Source organism: Panthera tigris, chromosome F3 (assembly GCF_018350195.1).
Source record: "Panthera tigris isolate Pti1 chromosome F3, P.tigris_Pti1_mat1.1, whole genome shotgun sequence".
Taxonomy (NCBI): domain Eukaryota; kingdom Metazoa; phylum Chordata; class Mammalia; order Carnivora; family Felidae; genus Panthera; species Panthera tigris.
This window is the reverse complement of record NC_056678.1, coordinates 23,748,213-23,765,289: the sequence shown is the minus strand read 5'-3', so window position 1 is coordinate 23,765,289 and position 17,077 is coordinate 23,748,213. Positions and strand designations below refer to the sequence as shown.

Below are 17,077 nucleotides of genomic sequence, written 5' to 3'. Positions count from 1 at the left end.
CATGAGTTGAACACCTACGGACCCCCGCCATGATCACAAGCTCTCTGCCTGTTCTCCTGCATGTACCCCCCCACCCCATTCCCCAACCTCCCCTTATAAAATTCTAGGTGTCCATCTTGCCTGCCAAGAGGTCAGCTGTACTTACCAAGAGGTAAGGCTTATACCTGCCACCTCCCCCAGGTGTCGGCACCCAAAATAAATCTCTTTTCCAAACCCTTCTCTCTTGAGTTATTGACTTCTCAGAGTTTATCAGAGTTTGTTTGCCACCAGTGTTGGTAAACCCAGCCAGGAGCTATGTTTCTGATTTGTCCAGCCCCCTCAGGATTCCCGAGGAGGGAGCGGTTGGTCAAGACAGTGTGCCAGGTCTTAGCTGCTGGCTTCCTGAGTTATGGTTGTGATAGATTGTTCGGTGACAGGTGCACAATTATGTGGTATTTAGACTCTAAATCCATGAAAAACAGTTTTCCTTCACTTGATTGTTTTATCTTTCTGTTCGATAATATTTTCTAGTGCTTTTTCACCTGATTCGATACTTTCACTAAAAATTCTAATTTAAGTATAAAACATTCCATAAGAATTTGACTAAAATTCAAATAAAAGTAAAATTCAGGGTAAGTCCTGAGTAAAATATACTATGAAGCCTGGTTTTAAACTAACTGCTTTTCCTTGTCAATCTCCAAGTCCAAGTAAATTCTGCAGCCAACGAGCGCAGATGCATATCTTTATCACTTTTAGAATAAAACACAACTGTTTCACTCACCCACACATATACTTCTCAGTATCATTTGTTAATCTTATTCTTCTTCCTGAGTCTATCTCCTGAGAACTACTTCCAAGAACTGGACCAGTGTTAATTTGTTTCAAAGGAGAATAAAAGTGAAAAGTCTCTTGATCCATAATTAGAAAATTCACTCCAAATCCTCTACTGGTTGATGGGATGGGTTATTTATTGTGAGAGAGAGAGAGAGAGAGAGTGAGTGAGTGAGTTGAGGGCACGGGCAGGGAAGAGGCAGAGAGAAAGAGAGGGAGAAAGAATCCCAAGCAAGCTCTGTACTCTGTGCTGAGCCTGATGAGGGGTTTGATCTCAAGACCCTGGGATCATGACCTGAGCTGAAATCAAGAGTCAGATGCTTAACCGACTGAGCCACCCAGACGCCCTTAGTGGATGACCTTTTAAGCTCCTAGGTGATAACAAAGGATGAATTCAGGTCTCTTCCTTTCCCCCATCATCTTTAATTTATTTTGATATCTTTCTTTCTATACATTTCATGGTAATGTAAAATTTTAAGATAAATTTAAAGTTTTAGTTCTTGGCTTCATTACATCAATACAAACTAGGTGGCTAGAATCAGGAACAGGTTAAATTTAAAGATCAAACTTGGACAACAGAAATTCTATTTAACATATCATGGTATGACCAAAATAAAAATAGAGTTTTATGTACATATGTGATATGTTCTATTAATGTTTTCAAATAAATCACAAAATAAATAATCACAAAGTCAAGGCAAAGTAAATTAGAAATATTAATACATGTATTGATGAAATGTACAAGAAAGCACTCCTTTTAAATGTAGGAAAAAAAAACTGTCTAAACTACTTTAATTCTTCCGTTTAAATTAAAAAGAAAATGTTTAAAATAGTGTTATGAAGTTATGATGATATGTAATAAGTTACTTAGGTTATTCCTACTTGAAAATACTAAAATTTAAAGAGTTTATATAAAGTATCATTTTTTAAATATTTGTAAGACTTTATCAATCTTCCTTCTTAACCCTTCTTGAGGATAGCTTCAACAAACAGACAAATAGGAGTTACTTATCTGAATCTGAACCAAAGATCAGTAAGAAATAATCCCTTACAGTGAATAGGAAACTTAAATGCCTAGTCTAGGCCCTTCTGAGGTGAAAACAGGAACCCAGAGAAGTTAAATAATTTGGCTAAGGTCACATACATCAGTACAGTCACAAAGAGCCCGAACTCAAGTTTATACCCATGTCATCGAAAGCACGGTCAGCTAACCAGCAATAGCAGCACCACCAAGTGGCAGCTTATGAGAAACAGAGACTCTTGGGCCCTGGCTTCAGTCTATTGGATCAGAATCTGCATATGAGCAAGGTGCCCAGGTGACTTTGTGGTATGTTGGAGTTTAAAAAACACTGCATCAGTATCCAGTATTTCTCAAACTTTAGCATACATCAGAATCATCTGGGAGCTTGTTAAAAAACAGACTACTGGGCCTCACTCCCAGACTTTGATTTAGTATGTCTGGGGATGAGGTGCCAGAATTTTGCATTTCTAACAAGTTGTCAGGTGATGCTGCTGCTGCTGCTGCTGCTGCTGCTGCTGCTGCTGCTGCTGCTGCTGGGATATTTTGAGAACCGATGCCAAAGTATATAATTGGCAAAACTTGAAAGATATCACCTGGGTAATAATTAACGACCACTCAATTAGAAGCCAACAGATTTCTAAATATGGGAAAGTTACACAGACTGAAACCACCTTTTTTCCTTTATTTCTGATAAAAATGTTTTACAGCATATGATATCTGAGATCCATGTTCAAGAAAGTCAACTAAGAGCTTACAGAGAGATGACGGGGAACTTGCCACAGGGAAGGATAAAGCTGACAGAATGAGAAATAAACGTAATTTCACCTATGGTCTTTCCTAACACAGAGCTACTGCTCTTTGCTTACTCCACCATGTCAATCAAGGTACATGCGAAGAGTATAACCCAGCTACAGTTACAAATAAATAACACCACTTAGTTCCTCCCAGAGTGGTAATTTGTGCCTCCAGGTACAGAAGGAGGGAAGTGAAAGGGGGGGCGGGGAATGCAGAGGCGAGGAAAAAGAAAATGCCTAGCGAAAGAACAATGCAGAAACAATACTGGGAAGAAAAGCTTGGTTCTGAAAATTTTCTGCCACCCCAAAGATTTTTTGTTTTGTTTTTTAAAATATTAATCAGTAGTTGAGATATTAACTCAAAGCTGAGAATTATGTCCTAAGGAAAATCCTGAAACAAGCCTACTTTTACACTGTAAGTGGTCTAAAAGTAGAAAACTAGAAAGATATTGTATTTAGAAATCATGACACCTAGAACTCAATCTTTCTCCTCTGTCATAACAGACCATCCCCAATCAAAATTAATTAAAATAATTTTATATCCCATGAGCTTGAAAAGGATTGCCCAGAAGTGATCACTTAGTGCCAAAAATCACTGCTGGGTAAAAATTAATTTTTTTAAATGAATATAACCTATAGGAATTCTAGTTTAACAATTTTACTATCACTGTAGTATGCCATGGAACAAATATATCAATGATGTTTTCTTAATCTCTTTGTATAAAGGGAAGCAACCTTCCTGATTAAAAGTCCCATCACATAAGCTGACATATCTACAAATTATTTCATTGTCTCCATGATTTCTACATAATTTCATTTGACATTCACGTGAAATAATCAACTCAATAGTGTGAAAGCAGAACACCTTAAATTCTGAAAACTTCTACTTCAGACTTACTGTGTAATGATCGTATTCATATTCGAGTGTGCATATTATGAAATTTATAAAATAAGTAAATTCAAGAAGAATCCAACCTACCACAAGAGTGTCCAAAGAATCAATCAGTGTCAAGGAAAATCTAAGAAACAAGTATAATGAGATACAAACCATTAGAGTTCTGAATACTTTATCCATGAATTTATAACTAAAGATGTATCTATGCCTTATTGACTGGTAGTTTCTATTAGCTAGTACTTCCAATCATCTACAGTACAATGTAACTTATAAAAAAGCACTGAAGGCACCTGAAAAGCCTGAACATTAATTACATTTTAACGTTCAGTGTATCTACATATCTTTCAAATGAAAATATTCATTAACTCTTTTTAAAGCAAATAAAAACATTAAAGCATCAACACCTTATAATGTGTAGACTTTATATACATTTCAAAAGTTATATTCATCTTAGCAAACAACTTTTCACTGATTTAAGAGGTAAACTGATTTTTTATAAAAGATAACAGAAGGAAATAAAAGAGTTTAATGTTAATACTTAAAGCAGTCCTTGAAATTTAACCAATCCCCAGAAATACAACTGTAAGCTACATCTAGGAAGCCTGAGACTTGGGACCCAGGAGGTGCCACACCACCCACTGCGTTAATGCTCACTTTCCCAAGGCGTCATCAACGTCACCCCGACTTGGTTCCTGGCCTCTAACACGACCTCTGCAGGTTAAAGGCATGAGTTCATCAGCTGGGTAAGCATGTTCCTGCAAGGAAAATTTTAGTGAGTCACTGAGAAAAATAAGAGAAAGCAAACATCACCCAGGACACAACCTTCTTGCAGTTATTAAAAAAACAGGGTAAGATAAAAGTTAGAAGTTCTACTATTCTTACAGTCTATGGGATCTGTTTTTAAAACTTTAGTTACAAATGTTTGAAAAACTGCTTGGAAAAAAAAACCATACAAAAAAATATTTCTTTAAAAATCTGATAATCTGCTCCTGTTCCACCCAATCTCATTCCCCAGAGGTAACTACTGTTAAGACTGGCATTTATGTTTCCAAATGCATCCACATATATTAAAATACATGCACATATATAATTTACATTTTATTTACAAGCAGCTGCTCATGCCATATGCATACACTGCTCTAAAATGCTCTAAAAGTTGTTTACTTAAATCACAGTGCGGTTTTTCCGTGCTAGAATTTTAGGGTTTTTTGGTTTTTTTTTTAGTAACTGCAAAATGATCACTTAATATTAACTATTATTATTGAGTTCTTATGTTCTAAGCACTGTTCTGTGCAGTTTAGTTCATTTAATTATCACACAGCCCTCTGAAACAAATTCAATTATCCCTTTCGCACAGATGAGAAAATTGAGGCCCAGAAAAGTTAAGTAAGCTCAGACATGCAACTAGTAAATGATGAATCCAGAATTCAAACCTGGCAACCTGCCTCCAGAGCCTATTGCCTTTCATAGTACCTCACAATATTCCAAAGTATAGATACAGTAAAATTTACTTATTCCTCTATTGAGGAACATATAGGTTGAATGCAATTTTTCACAATATATAAACAATGCTACAATAAACATCTATATGCATATATCTTTTGCACATATGCTTTTATTTCTATAGATTAAATCCCTAGAAATAGACCCAATGGGTCAAAGGTATTAAATATTTAATTTTTGATACCTATCAAACTGAAGACATCCCTAATTTACATCCCTGTAATACTCTCACTAACATAGGAGATGATCAATCCAATGTAGGATCCAATTCCCTCTGGAATCTAATTCTCTTTTTGATATAAAATAGGGACGTTAACTGTGTTTGTCCCCCCAAAATAGCTAATTTTCTAAATGCTGCTTTTTAAACAATCCATCTTCTCCCTAATTGCTTGAAATACAGATTAGTTCAAAATTGTCTATACACACGTTTCTGTAGTCTCAATTTTGTTCTACAGTCCGATTTGCTTGATGGACCTGTTTCCTACTTCTACTGCCCTACAGATCTATTTCCTGCTCCAGACCATTATCTTGATTACTTTATCTTTGCACCATACCTTGCTACTTAGTATAGCAATTTACTCTCCCCAAATTATTTTTCTTCAAAATTTTCTTAACTACTTTTTCAAATTTACTCTTCTGGAAAACTTTCAATTTTTCTTAAAATTCCACTGAAATTTTAACTGGAAGAGCCTAATTTGAGGAGAATTGATACCATTAACAATTGAGTCTTCCCATCTAGGAATGTCACTACATTATCTCAGATCTTCTTTTATGAATTTAGTTTTCTTCTATAGGTTTCACCCATTTCTTAATAGTTATTAATAGGAATTTTATGTTTGCAATATTATTTTGAGAGGAATTTTTTTTTAAGAATGACCATGACAGAGTATTTCTAATCCAGATGGTAAAAAAGCACATGCAAAAAAAATCTTCCCTCTTATTACAAACACACAGAAATGTTGTGTCAGTGTTAAATTATTTTATGTATGTATGTATGTATGTATGTATGTTTATTTGACAGAGAGAACCCGAGCAGGGGAGAGGCAGAGAGAGGAGACAGAGAGAATCCTAAGCAGACTCTGCAATGTCAGCGCAGACAGAGACAGATGTGGGGCTCGAGCCCACAAACGGTGAGATCATGACCTGAGCAAAAATCAAGAGTCAAACCCTCAACTGGCTGAGCCACCCAGGCACCCCTCAATTATTTTAAATACACAGCTGAGCCTGAGAACAAGAAAAGAAATTCTTAAGTACCAAAAGTGAATAATGGGATACAGAAGATGAAGCTGCAGTGACCACAACATGGGCATTAGAAATAAACAGAGGCTTTAGTGGGAATTATTTTAATGCCCAAAGGGTATGAGAGTTGATGGAACTGGCCCTGCACACATGGCCGCAAGCCAGAGGTAGGTTCTTTAAGTTGGATAGTTGCCTCAGTGAAATTTGACTGGCACATCCCCACCTAATGGCTACAGGTCTTAACAGAAAAGGACAGAAACCAGAAAGACCTGCTGAACTTTATATTTTCTTCTCTAGGGGACAGTCCCTAAAAGATTCCTCTAAAATTAATGATATGATTATGAAAAACATTTAGAGGTTAGATCACTGTGCTCATGTATTTCAATTTCAGACAGTATTTACTGACTCCCTGACAAGAACAATAGGATTAATACATTCATACTGTTCCCCATTCAATTTAGGATTTTTGTCAATTATGTTATTATAGGCGGTCTTTGCTTTCACTATATACAAGTTTCTGTAATTTATTTAAATAAACCCTCAACAACATGGTTCAAACTTCAACCACCGTATGTGCATTAACTGCAGTAAGTGCACAAAACACAAACTTCAGTGCCAGTTCTTCGATCCACAAGTCCCTATGTAAGTAACAGATGCTCATCATGATCCGTGATCAACCACACACTTCTTTCGAAGTCTGTCAGTGATGTGATCACTGTGTATCTATTTTTCAGTTCATGCACAGCAAGTGTGCAGTTGTCTCCTTGTCAGCCAGTGGTAATCGTGCATGACAGTTTGATGATTTTACAAAAATGGATCATCAACAAAGATTAGCCAACAGAGATGAAAGTTCAGCAAAGAAATGGAAAATGAGGACACTGAAAATGCAAATGGAACTGAACGTAAATGGGGTATAGCACAGCTGGCCACGGAATGTAGAGGACGCCAGATCACTCCAGAGACGCCGGGTACACAGCTGGAGGAACCAAGTGAAGGCATAATTATCTACAAAGATAAAGAAAGTAGTTGCGACATAAAGGGTGAAGATGTCACAAGGGAAACGATACCTGCACAACGCTTCCCATTAAAGAAATTCCCAGAGGTATTTCAGGGTACATAGTGCAAAGGGCAAAATTTTTCAAACGGATCCAAATTTTGAAAGGGGGACAATTCACCACTGCACAGGGAAGATGTGTGCTCTGTTGTTTTAGATCACACAGTGAGATGAAGGCAAGCCAGGCAAGAACTATCGGATCCTCTTGTTAGTTTTTGCAAAGAAGTAACACTTCAATTTGCAAAGTGTCTAATATTTTGAACATGAGTTTTGCTATTTTAAAATCTTCTCTGTATACTTATAACCATTAGAAGAGAATTTAAATGTTTTTTTTTTAAAGGTTTATTTATTTTTGAGAGAGACAGAACATGAGCAGTGGAGGGACAGAGGGAGAGGGGAACAGAGAATCCAAAGCAGGCTCCATGCTGACAGCAGCGAGCCTGATATGGGGCTCAAACTCACAAACCGTGAGATCATGACCTGAGCTGAAGTTGGACGCTTAACCGACTGAGCCACCCAGGTTCCACAAGAATTTTAAATGTTTTGACAAAGATTTTAAGATGTTTATAACATTTCTATTCTGGTCTAGAACCATAATTCTCACAGTTGCTAGTATTAGAATTTTACCTTAAGTAGTAGTCAACACACACCATTTTTCTGTGGCTTCTCCATTCCTGACTTTTTATTTTGATTCAGCTATTGGTTGCCTGGACTTGTCCTCAGATAGGTGTTTGTTTGTCGGTTTGAAAAGAGTGTCAACAGTGTTGTTACTTCTCTGGTATTCCTGGGTTAGGATGTCTCTTGTCTTACACTTGAAAAATAAAATGTTTATAAAATGCTTGAGATGTATTTTCTTTCCTTCAGAAATCTGAGGATACTGTTCTATGACCTTCTTGCATTGAGTATGGCTATGGCAAAGTTTCTAAGACTAGTCCGACCCTTTTTTGAATGACCTGTACGTCCTATACTTGTATGCCCCTATGGTTCTTAATTCTTGGAGTTCAGCAGAAAAACTCCCAATTCCACGTCCAACTCTATCCTACTGCCTCTCACTAGACTCAGTTATCTATATTCCAAATCCATAGCAGCAGAAAAACAGAATAAAGGATAGGAACACTAAACACATGGTCAAACAGAAAAGGAAGGACAAAAAAATAATAAAGTAGGCTAAAGAATACAAAAAGCACTGAAGACTGCAATCCTTCAGGTATTTAAAAAAGTGCAGTGCTCCATAATGATTCATTTCCTGAGGAAAGGATTCCAGACAACAACTGCTTGCACTATAATTAGAATCCACATGCAGCTACTAATTTCTGAATTGAACAAAATTTCTAATAACTTTTATAGGTCTTTTAACATATTAAGCTCCTAATTTCTTTTTTAGTATTAATCCCAACAGAACTATGATTTCCCAGAATGCATACTATTTTTGATTGCTTAACTTTCCTATTTAGCACATAAACAATTAGAAGTAACTAAAAAAAAGTGGTATCTTTTTCAGCTTGCCGAGGTATTTTGCAACTTTGTAAGAGATCATTCAAATGTTATTTGTAAAGAGTTCCTTACTAGCGAAACCACCGCTTAGAAGCCTTCATACTACTATTTTTAGGGTTTCACAAAAACACATACATGCGCAAACACCTCTGTCTGAAATTAAATATGAAACTCAAACCCTAGGCTTATCTAGATAAGAAAAACATTAATAGCAATTATAAGCAGAATAATCAAATTAGGGAGCTTTGAACCAGATGTAAAAATACTTCACACACCCCTATTTCAAGATTAAGGATAAAAACAAAACCACAGCCTTTTCTTTGGGTTGACCACAAAGTGAACTACAGTTGGTTTGCATAAATCCAGAGCAGTGCATATGTGGCAAATAAGCAGCCATGATTATACGTCAAACATCCTGTCTATTTGAGGTACAGGAATACTTTCTCTTCACAGTATGTTGCCAGAACAAGGGATAACTACTTCATACTGCTATGACACAGAACCACGAAACACACTTAATGATTATCACTCAGAAATAAAACTCAGGTGAGAAAAGAGTCCTACACAAATTAAGTAGAACATGTGCCTAGCTAAAAGCAAGAGCAAATACATAAAACAAAACAGAGTAGGCTCTCCATATCAGATTTTAAATTTACGAGAGCACTGAAGTGACAGAACCCTGCTCTAAAATACTCAAGTCAAAGCAGCATCAAACACTGACTTTAGTAAAACCAATTCTGAAAACAAAGGGAAGAGACTTTATTTTCCTAAAAACATCAAAGGCATTATTTATAAAAGTGAGTTATTAAAAATATCAACCTATTTAATTTCCAAAGCTATACACATTTTTAAAATGTCATATTCCATATCCTCCTTCTTAAATACCTCCCTCCTTGAGGCAGATAAGGTATTCCTCCCCCCAAAAATGAACTGATATTTAATATACCATCTCCAACATACTGACAGCATATGCTAATTACTGATTGAACTGCATAAGTTTATCAGTTCTTTTTCACCCCAAATTTTCCTATTCTCTTTTGTTCACTACATTCACTTATTAAAACATTTTTCAGGTATCAGGATTTCATTTAGCTAAATTATTAAACTATCAGACTTACTTCCTACATTGAACATTTGTTGTCCTCTTACAGAGTGTACTTTATGAAATGTTTCTCAGCACTGAGGAGAAACGAGTAACAACAACAAAAGTGCAGCTGTCTCATAAGATTTAATCTCTACAGAGCAGAATGTTAGCATAAAGTATGTACTCAAAATTACATGAGAAAAAAGTTTCCAATAAATCAATCGATTTGGTTTTTGATCAATTATAACTTATGAAATAATGTTACATGAAATGAATAAATGATAAATAATAATGTTGTTGAAAAGTCCTACTACTAACAGACTTTTTAGGAAGATTATATCAACAGATTTAGAAAAAGCATTTGACAAAATTCAATATTCCATAATGATGAAAACTCTCAGTAAACTACAAATGAGAAGAAAGTTACTCAACCTATTATAGGACATCTTATGAAAAACCAACAGCTAACATCATACTTAATAGTGCAGGCTAACTGCTTTCTCCCTAATTAGGAGAAAAGCAAGGACCTTCCCACTTCTTTTCAAAATAATACTAGAAGTTCTAGCCACTGTAATAATAATGAGAAATAAAAGGCACATAGATCAGAAGGAAAGAAGGAGAAGTCTCTTTGCAGATGATGTGATTGACAATGTAGAAAGTCCTAAGGAATTTCCCCCAAAAAACTACTACAAATAACAGGTGAGTTTAGCAAGGTTGCAGGATACAAAGATCAACCGACAAAAAGTTATTGTATTTCTGTATAACATCAGTGAACAACTGGACAAACAAATCTGAAAAACTACAATTTACAAAAGCATCAATATATGAAATATATGTAAGTTTAATAAAAGATGTATAAGACCTGTATACCGAAAACTACAAAAGAATGTTGACATTAAATAAGACCAAAATAAATGGACATGGATACCATGTTCGTGGAATAGAAGACTCAATACTGTTAAGTCAAACTCCCTAAATTGAGCCATAGATTCAACATAATCCCAATCAATAGCTCTACAGGCGTTTTTGTAGAAATTGACAATATGATGCTAAAATCTATACAGAAATGCAAAGAATCTAGAATACCCAAAACAATTTTGAAAAAGAACAAAAAGCTAAAAGACTTACATTGCCTGATTTCACAACTTAACATCACACTTACAACAGTGTGATATTAGTATAAAAATATTCAGATCAATGGGAAAAAATACATGCACATATGGTTAACTAATTTTATATAGATATCAAAGTAATTCAGTGATAAAAGGATATCCTTTCAACAAACAGTGCTGGAATAATTGGATATCCACGTAGAAAAAAATATAAATTTACCTTCACCTCATTCTATATATAAACACTAATTCAAAATGAGTGATAGATCTAAATGAACAAGTTAAAATTATAAATCGCCTAGAAGAAAACAAGAAAATCTTTGGGATCCTGGGCTAGGCAAATATTTTTTAGGCAGCATGAAAAAAAGAAAACTGATCACAATTTAAAACATTTGCCCTTCAAAAGACATTGTTAAGAAAATGAAAAGGCAAAGCGCATATAGGGAGAAAATATCTGTGATATGTAATATAGGTGAGAAAGGATATCCAGGATATAGAACTCTTATGACTCAGCAATAACAGGACAAATGACTTGATTTTAAAATAGACAAGAGATATGAACAGAGGCTTCACTAAAAAAAGATATACTAAGCACACAGGAAGATTTTCAGCATCACCCGTTATCAGGAAAAGTCAAATTAAAATCACAAGAACATACCACTACATACCCATTAGAATGGCTGAAATTAAAAGGACTGAAAATACAACGCACTGGGGAAGATGCAGAAACTTTTATACATTGCTGGTGGGGGAATACAAAATATTACAGACACTTTAGGGAAGTTCTGTAGTTTTTTGTTTTTTTTTTAAGTTCGTTTTATTTTTGAGAAAAAGAGAGACCAGAGTACAAGCGGAGGAGGGGCAGAGAGAGGGAGACAGAGAACACCAAGCAGGCCCTGCACTGCCAGCACAGAGCCTGACGCAGGATTCGAACTCACAAACCATGAGCTCGTGACCTGAACCGAAATCAACAGTTGGATGCTTAACCAACTAAACTACCCAGGCACCCCTGCAGTCCTTATTAAGTCAAACGTATTGTCATATAACCTAGCAATCCCGTTCCTAGTTGGGAAATATATGAAAATATATGTCCTTATAAAAATTTGCATGCATAGCAAATTTTCACAGCAGTCTTTTTAATAGTAGCCAAACACCAGAAACAAGGCTAATATTTATTTATCAGTTGGTGAGTGGATAAATAAATGTGTTCTATCAAATCAACTGAATACTATTAAGCAACAAATAGGAACTACGGTTAAGCAACAAATAGAACTACGGTATATCCAACAACATAGATAAAATCTCAAAAGCATCATGTTAAACAAAAGAAATCTGAATCAAAAGACTATATTCTATACGATGCCATTTATATGAACTCCTAAAGAGGAAAAACCGTTGTGCCGAAAGATCACAAGGGTTGCCGGAGGTCAGAGGTGTGGAAAAGGAACTCACTGCTAACACGAGGAAGTTTTGTGACCAAAATGTCATGTCATGACTGTGGTGGTCATTAAACAAATGTATACAACTGTCAAAACTCAGAATTGTGCACTTAAAGATTTTTGTCTATAAATTATACCTAACTAAACAAACAAAAAAAACCTGTGTTCTACCAAGTTCAAGTCCTATATAGAGTATCAGAGTGTCATGATAAAATATCACAAGAGAACACTACAGAATTTGTCATTTTGGCAGTTTTAGGATGCTCTAGAAGTACAGACCAAGGAACAGTGGTTAACAAAAAGGTAGTCCCACACTCCTCTACACACAAAAAAGGCACATTTAAGCTCCTAACTTACCTCCTCCCAGCCATAGCACTGCTTTTCAAAAAGTACTTTATTTACAGAATTACTCTTTTTGATGAGCAAACTATCAAAAAGAAAACATCGGGTACAGAGTTTCCAATGTGGAACATGAAGACGTTCTGGAAACAGATAGTAATGGTTACAGAACATGCTGAATATACTTCATGCCATAGAAATGTTCACTTAAAAATGGTTAATATGGTAAATTTTATGATACTTTTTACCACAATAAAAAATGTTTAAAGGAAGTAGTATTAGGAGAAAAAAGTAATTCTAAGAAAACTTACACAAATCTAGAAATTTTTAAGGAAGTTACGCTTTAAAACAGTTCCTTTGGTTCCAATGATAAGGACTAATCTACTGTTTCTTTGAACCGTGCTCTCACAAAATCAAGCTTAAAAGTGGTTATTAGGTATGATTCCACTGAGTTACAAGAAACTGTTCTTACCAACTCTTTTAAAGTTTATTTGTAATGTTTAGGGCTCTACCAAAGTACAGTTTTTTTGTTTTGTTTTGTTTTGTTTTTTTTTTTTTACAACTTGTAACAGTTTGAGTTGTCTACAGTAACAGGAAAAACCTCAGGAGACAAATATCAGGTCAAAGAGCTCAGATCCAAAGCAGTTCTGCATTTGGTGGCCTAAATACATGCCATTTTGTTGTCTAACTTAATCTGCAAACTAACCTCAGCACAAATACTAAAAACATACTAACAGAAGTGCTAGAGTGGCTATGGTCTGAGGTTAAATTAGGCCACACAAGAACTGCCAAAACAAACATCAAATTTCATGTTATTTGGGGGGAAAAGAAAGCCATCTGTGCAATTTATTGTGGATGAACTGCAGTCTGATTGGGACTAGAGATACGTCAAACATAGTTGTTATTATATTAATATTAAACCAATATTGATAAAATATTTCAGTTTTAAAATATTTAAAATCAGAAAATGCCTGGATATAACAAAAGATGGCAGAGTTGTATTGCCCTACCTAAAGCTGGCGGGGCACTGTTATTGAAAAATAACATTTGCATAACTTGGGGAATCCAAAAACAAAAACAAAAACAAGGAAAAAAATAAGCTCAAAGGGTACATGCCTAGAACAGAAAAGAATGTGTGTTTTAAAGAAGTTCTAATCACAATCTGAGGAACGAGTTTAGAATCCAGATGAAGTTTAGGAGGGCAATTTCAATCTCAGGCAGAGAATGGATAATGATAGTATTAGTAACAATAACAGCAAACTCTTATACAGGGCTTCCTATTTGCCTGACACTAGTTCTATGCACTTGAATGATATTAACTTGTTTAATCCTTACAATGGCAGTGTGGAGCAGGCAATAACCACTGGAGAGAGATGAGGAAAACAGGCTCAGGGAGATTAGCTAACTGTCTCATTGCAACCCAGCTGGCAGGTGACACAGCTACCTTAGGGTGTCCTGTCCCATTTCCAGACTTCTCACTTGCTCTTTATATTGTATTCTTTGGAAAATACTGTTTTCCTACGAACTAAGGAAGTTAAAAGGAATTGCTCTAAACGCGCACTAGAATGGAGAGTAATATTAAGAAGGACTAGTGAGAAATGAAAAGATTTCAACACTTATTAACAGTCCACTATGTGCCAGGCATTTTATATTTCGGCATAGTAGGCAACTAACTACAACAAAAGAAGTAAACTTCTAGATCCCAAAATTCACCATAAACTCATATCTTTAATGAAGCTTGTTAAATGATTTCTTTGAATTTATGAGGCAAAGATATATCATAATAATCAAATACAAAAAACCCCACTATTTGATTACATCTTGACAAGAATACAATTCAGTTCTTTAAAAAAAATAAATAAATAAGCATTTGTGTACCAGGCATGATTTTAGGCACAAGACCATAAAAGATGAATTTATTAAAAATTCATTAAAATCATATTATTAATCATAATATTAATCATATTAAAATGATCCCTGTTCTCAACCATCTTACAGGCTACAAAGGAAGACATTGCTCAGAGGGTTAAATGATCTGTTTAGGGTCCCAGCTGTTAACTAGCCAGGAAAGAATTAGAACTCAAATCCATCTAATTCCAAAATCTATATACTTTTGCTCTACAGCAAACTAATACTGTTTGAGTACAATAACTGGAAAAATTTTTCAACTGACTTCAAATAACAAATATAGAGCACCTGGTCTCTATTTAATATTTTAGAACTGTTTCAGGTTAGCTCAGAACTTGAAAAGGGGAAGTGAGAATTCTAGACCAAATCTTATGTTACAAATTTCACATAAACTGAGCATAAGTATATTACAAAAGTCACTCATGTTGTAAAAGAGTTGAACGTTTAAAAATATCTATTGCAGGGCACCTGGATGGCTCAGTCTGTTAAGTGTCCGACTCTTGGTTTTGGCTCAGGTCATGATCTCATGGTTCGTGAGTTCAAGCCCCACATCGGGCTTGGATCCATGCCTCAGATCTCTCTCTCCCTCTCTCTCTGTCCCTCTCCCGCTCACTCTCTCTGTCTCTCTTGAAATAAATAAACGGAGAAATAAATAAATAAATGATAAAAATATCTATTGCGGTGGATTGCAGATGGGTGTGGATCCACCAGAAAAATGGAAGACAGTGTTAATTCCAGGAGTTCCCAATCTTTGGGGTTGAAATCCCTCTCCTTTAGATCTTATAAGTAGGCAGGTATACCAAAGTTTCCCAGTTAGGATCCAATAAATAGGAACTACACCAGGAAGTCCTCTGAGAGCTGTTCTCAGTGTCTGCTTTGTTATAAACCCACTTACTACAGTGCATTCTATAATAGGAAAAATGTATTGGTAAAACTTTCTGCCATTTACCTAATAAGAGACATTAAAGATACTGTGATTTACAAAGACAGGATCCTCTTCACGGTGAAATGTACTAAACTGGGGCACCTGGATGGCTCAGTCAGACTTCAGCTCAGGTTATGATCTCACGGTTCATGAGTTTGAACCCTGCGTTGGGCTCTGTGCTGACAGTTTAGAGCCTGGAGCCTGCTTCGGATTCTGTGTCTCCCTCTCTCTCTGCCCTCCCCCACTCACACTCTGCTCTCTCTCTCTCTCCCTCTCTCAAAAATAAAATAAACAAACTCTAAAAAAGAAATGTACTGAATTGATCCAGCTATTCAACTTTGGAACCAAAAGTATGCATTTATGAGATGACTAAGGTTTGAGGGTATAGCATAGGTCCGTTTGACCACCTCAAAACTATTAGCCTAGCTTTTTTAAATTATGCTTGGCTCAAATAGAATTAACCAGAGAGAAATAATTTTGAAAGAAATATTAAGGAAATGGCCAAGAGCTTTAGATATGAATTTAAAACGGTGTTTTCAATATTGCAAAAATACCCGAAACTTCATTACCATTATTTTCTAAAAACCTTTTAAAATGTGGGGTGCCTGGGTGGCTCAGTTGGTTAAGCATCGACTTTGGCTCAGGTCATGATCTCACGGTTCGTGGGTTCAAGCCCCGCATTGGGCTCTGTGCTGACAGCTCAGAGCCTGGAGCCTGTTTCAGATTCTGTGTCTCCCTCTCTCTCTGCCCTCCCCCACTTGTGCTCTGTCTCCCTCTGTCTCAAAGATAAACATTTAAAAAAAAATTTTTTTTTTTAAAAAAAACATTTTAAAATGTGCACTACAGAAAGGAACAGGAAGTATCAAATATAAAACATGCTGAAACAATACAAAAATGCATAAAGTATGTATGTACTTAGATGTTTATAAAGATGTTAATATATGAAGATATTTGGGTAATATATATGTAAAAATGGATTCACAGAATCAGTTGCAAAATACTTAAAGCAGAATCAAAATGAGTTCTTTGCCAAACTTTTCCCAACTATATTTCATAGGCCTTCATGTTAAAAGAAAATCTGCTAGCATATTTTAAAACGTAAAAACAAAGTCATAAGTATTCTCAGAATAATTTGATTACTCTTTTCAAAATGACACACATTTACCCAGAAAATTTTCTTGCAACTCTCAAATTTTCCCTGCTAGTTCATCTTTTTAGAAATTAAACACTTTTTCCCTGGAGTCTAAGATCATTGTATTAAGGGGAAAGAGGCACGGAGAAGTAGGGGGGCAGTTACAACCCACTCAGCCCTACTGTCCTCCAAATGGCTCCCCTGTACTGTGTGGGGATTCTTTTTTTTTTTTTTTTTTTTTTTTTTTTTAAGAGAGAGAGAGCATGAGCAGGGGAGAGGGGCAGAATCTTCAGCAGGCTTCATGCCCTGTACAGAGCCTGATGTAGGG

General features: G+C 35.7%; 1 protein-coding gene across 5 annotated transcripts in view; it reads right to left on the bottom strand.

The window, feature by feature from the left end:
* Positions 1 to 17,077, bottom strand: part of EDEM3 (ER degradation enhancing alpha-mannosidase like protein 3) — a 68,147-nt gene that overhangs the window by 44,795 nt on the left and 6,275 nt on the right. For 4 of the 5 annotated variants that reach the window (XM_042977044.1, XM_042977045.1, XM_042977046.1 and 1 more), the window contains 2 exons: positions 4,175 to 4,275; positions 3,605 to 3,644 (listed from right to left, as the gene is read on the bottom strand). In XM_042977044.1, the coding sequence (XP_042832978.1) occupies positions 3,605 to 3,644; positions 4,175 to 4,275 (141 nt within the window). Of the gene's footprint in view, positions 1 to 3,604; positions 3,645 to 4,174; positions 4,276 to 7,943; positions 8,627 to 17,077 lie in introns of those variants that run through there. The other variant, XM_042977047.1, reaches the window with a different exon arrangement.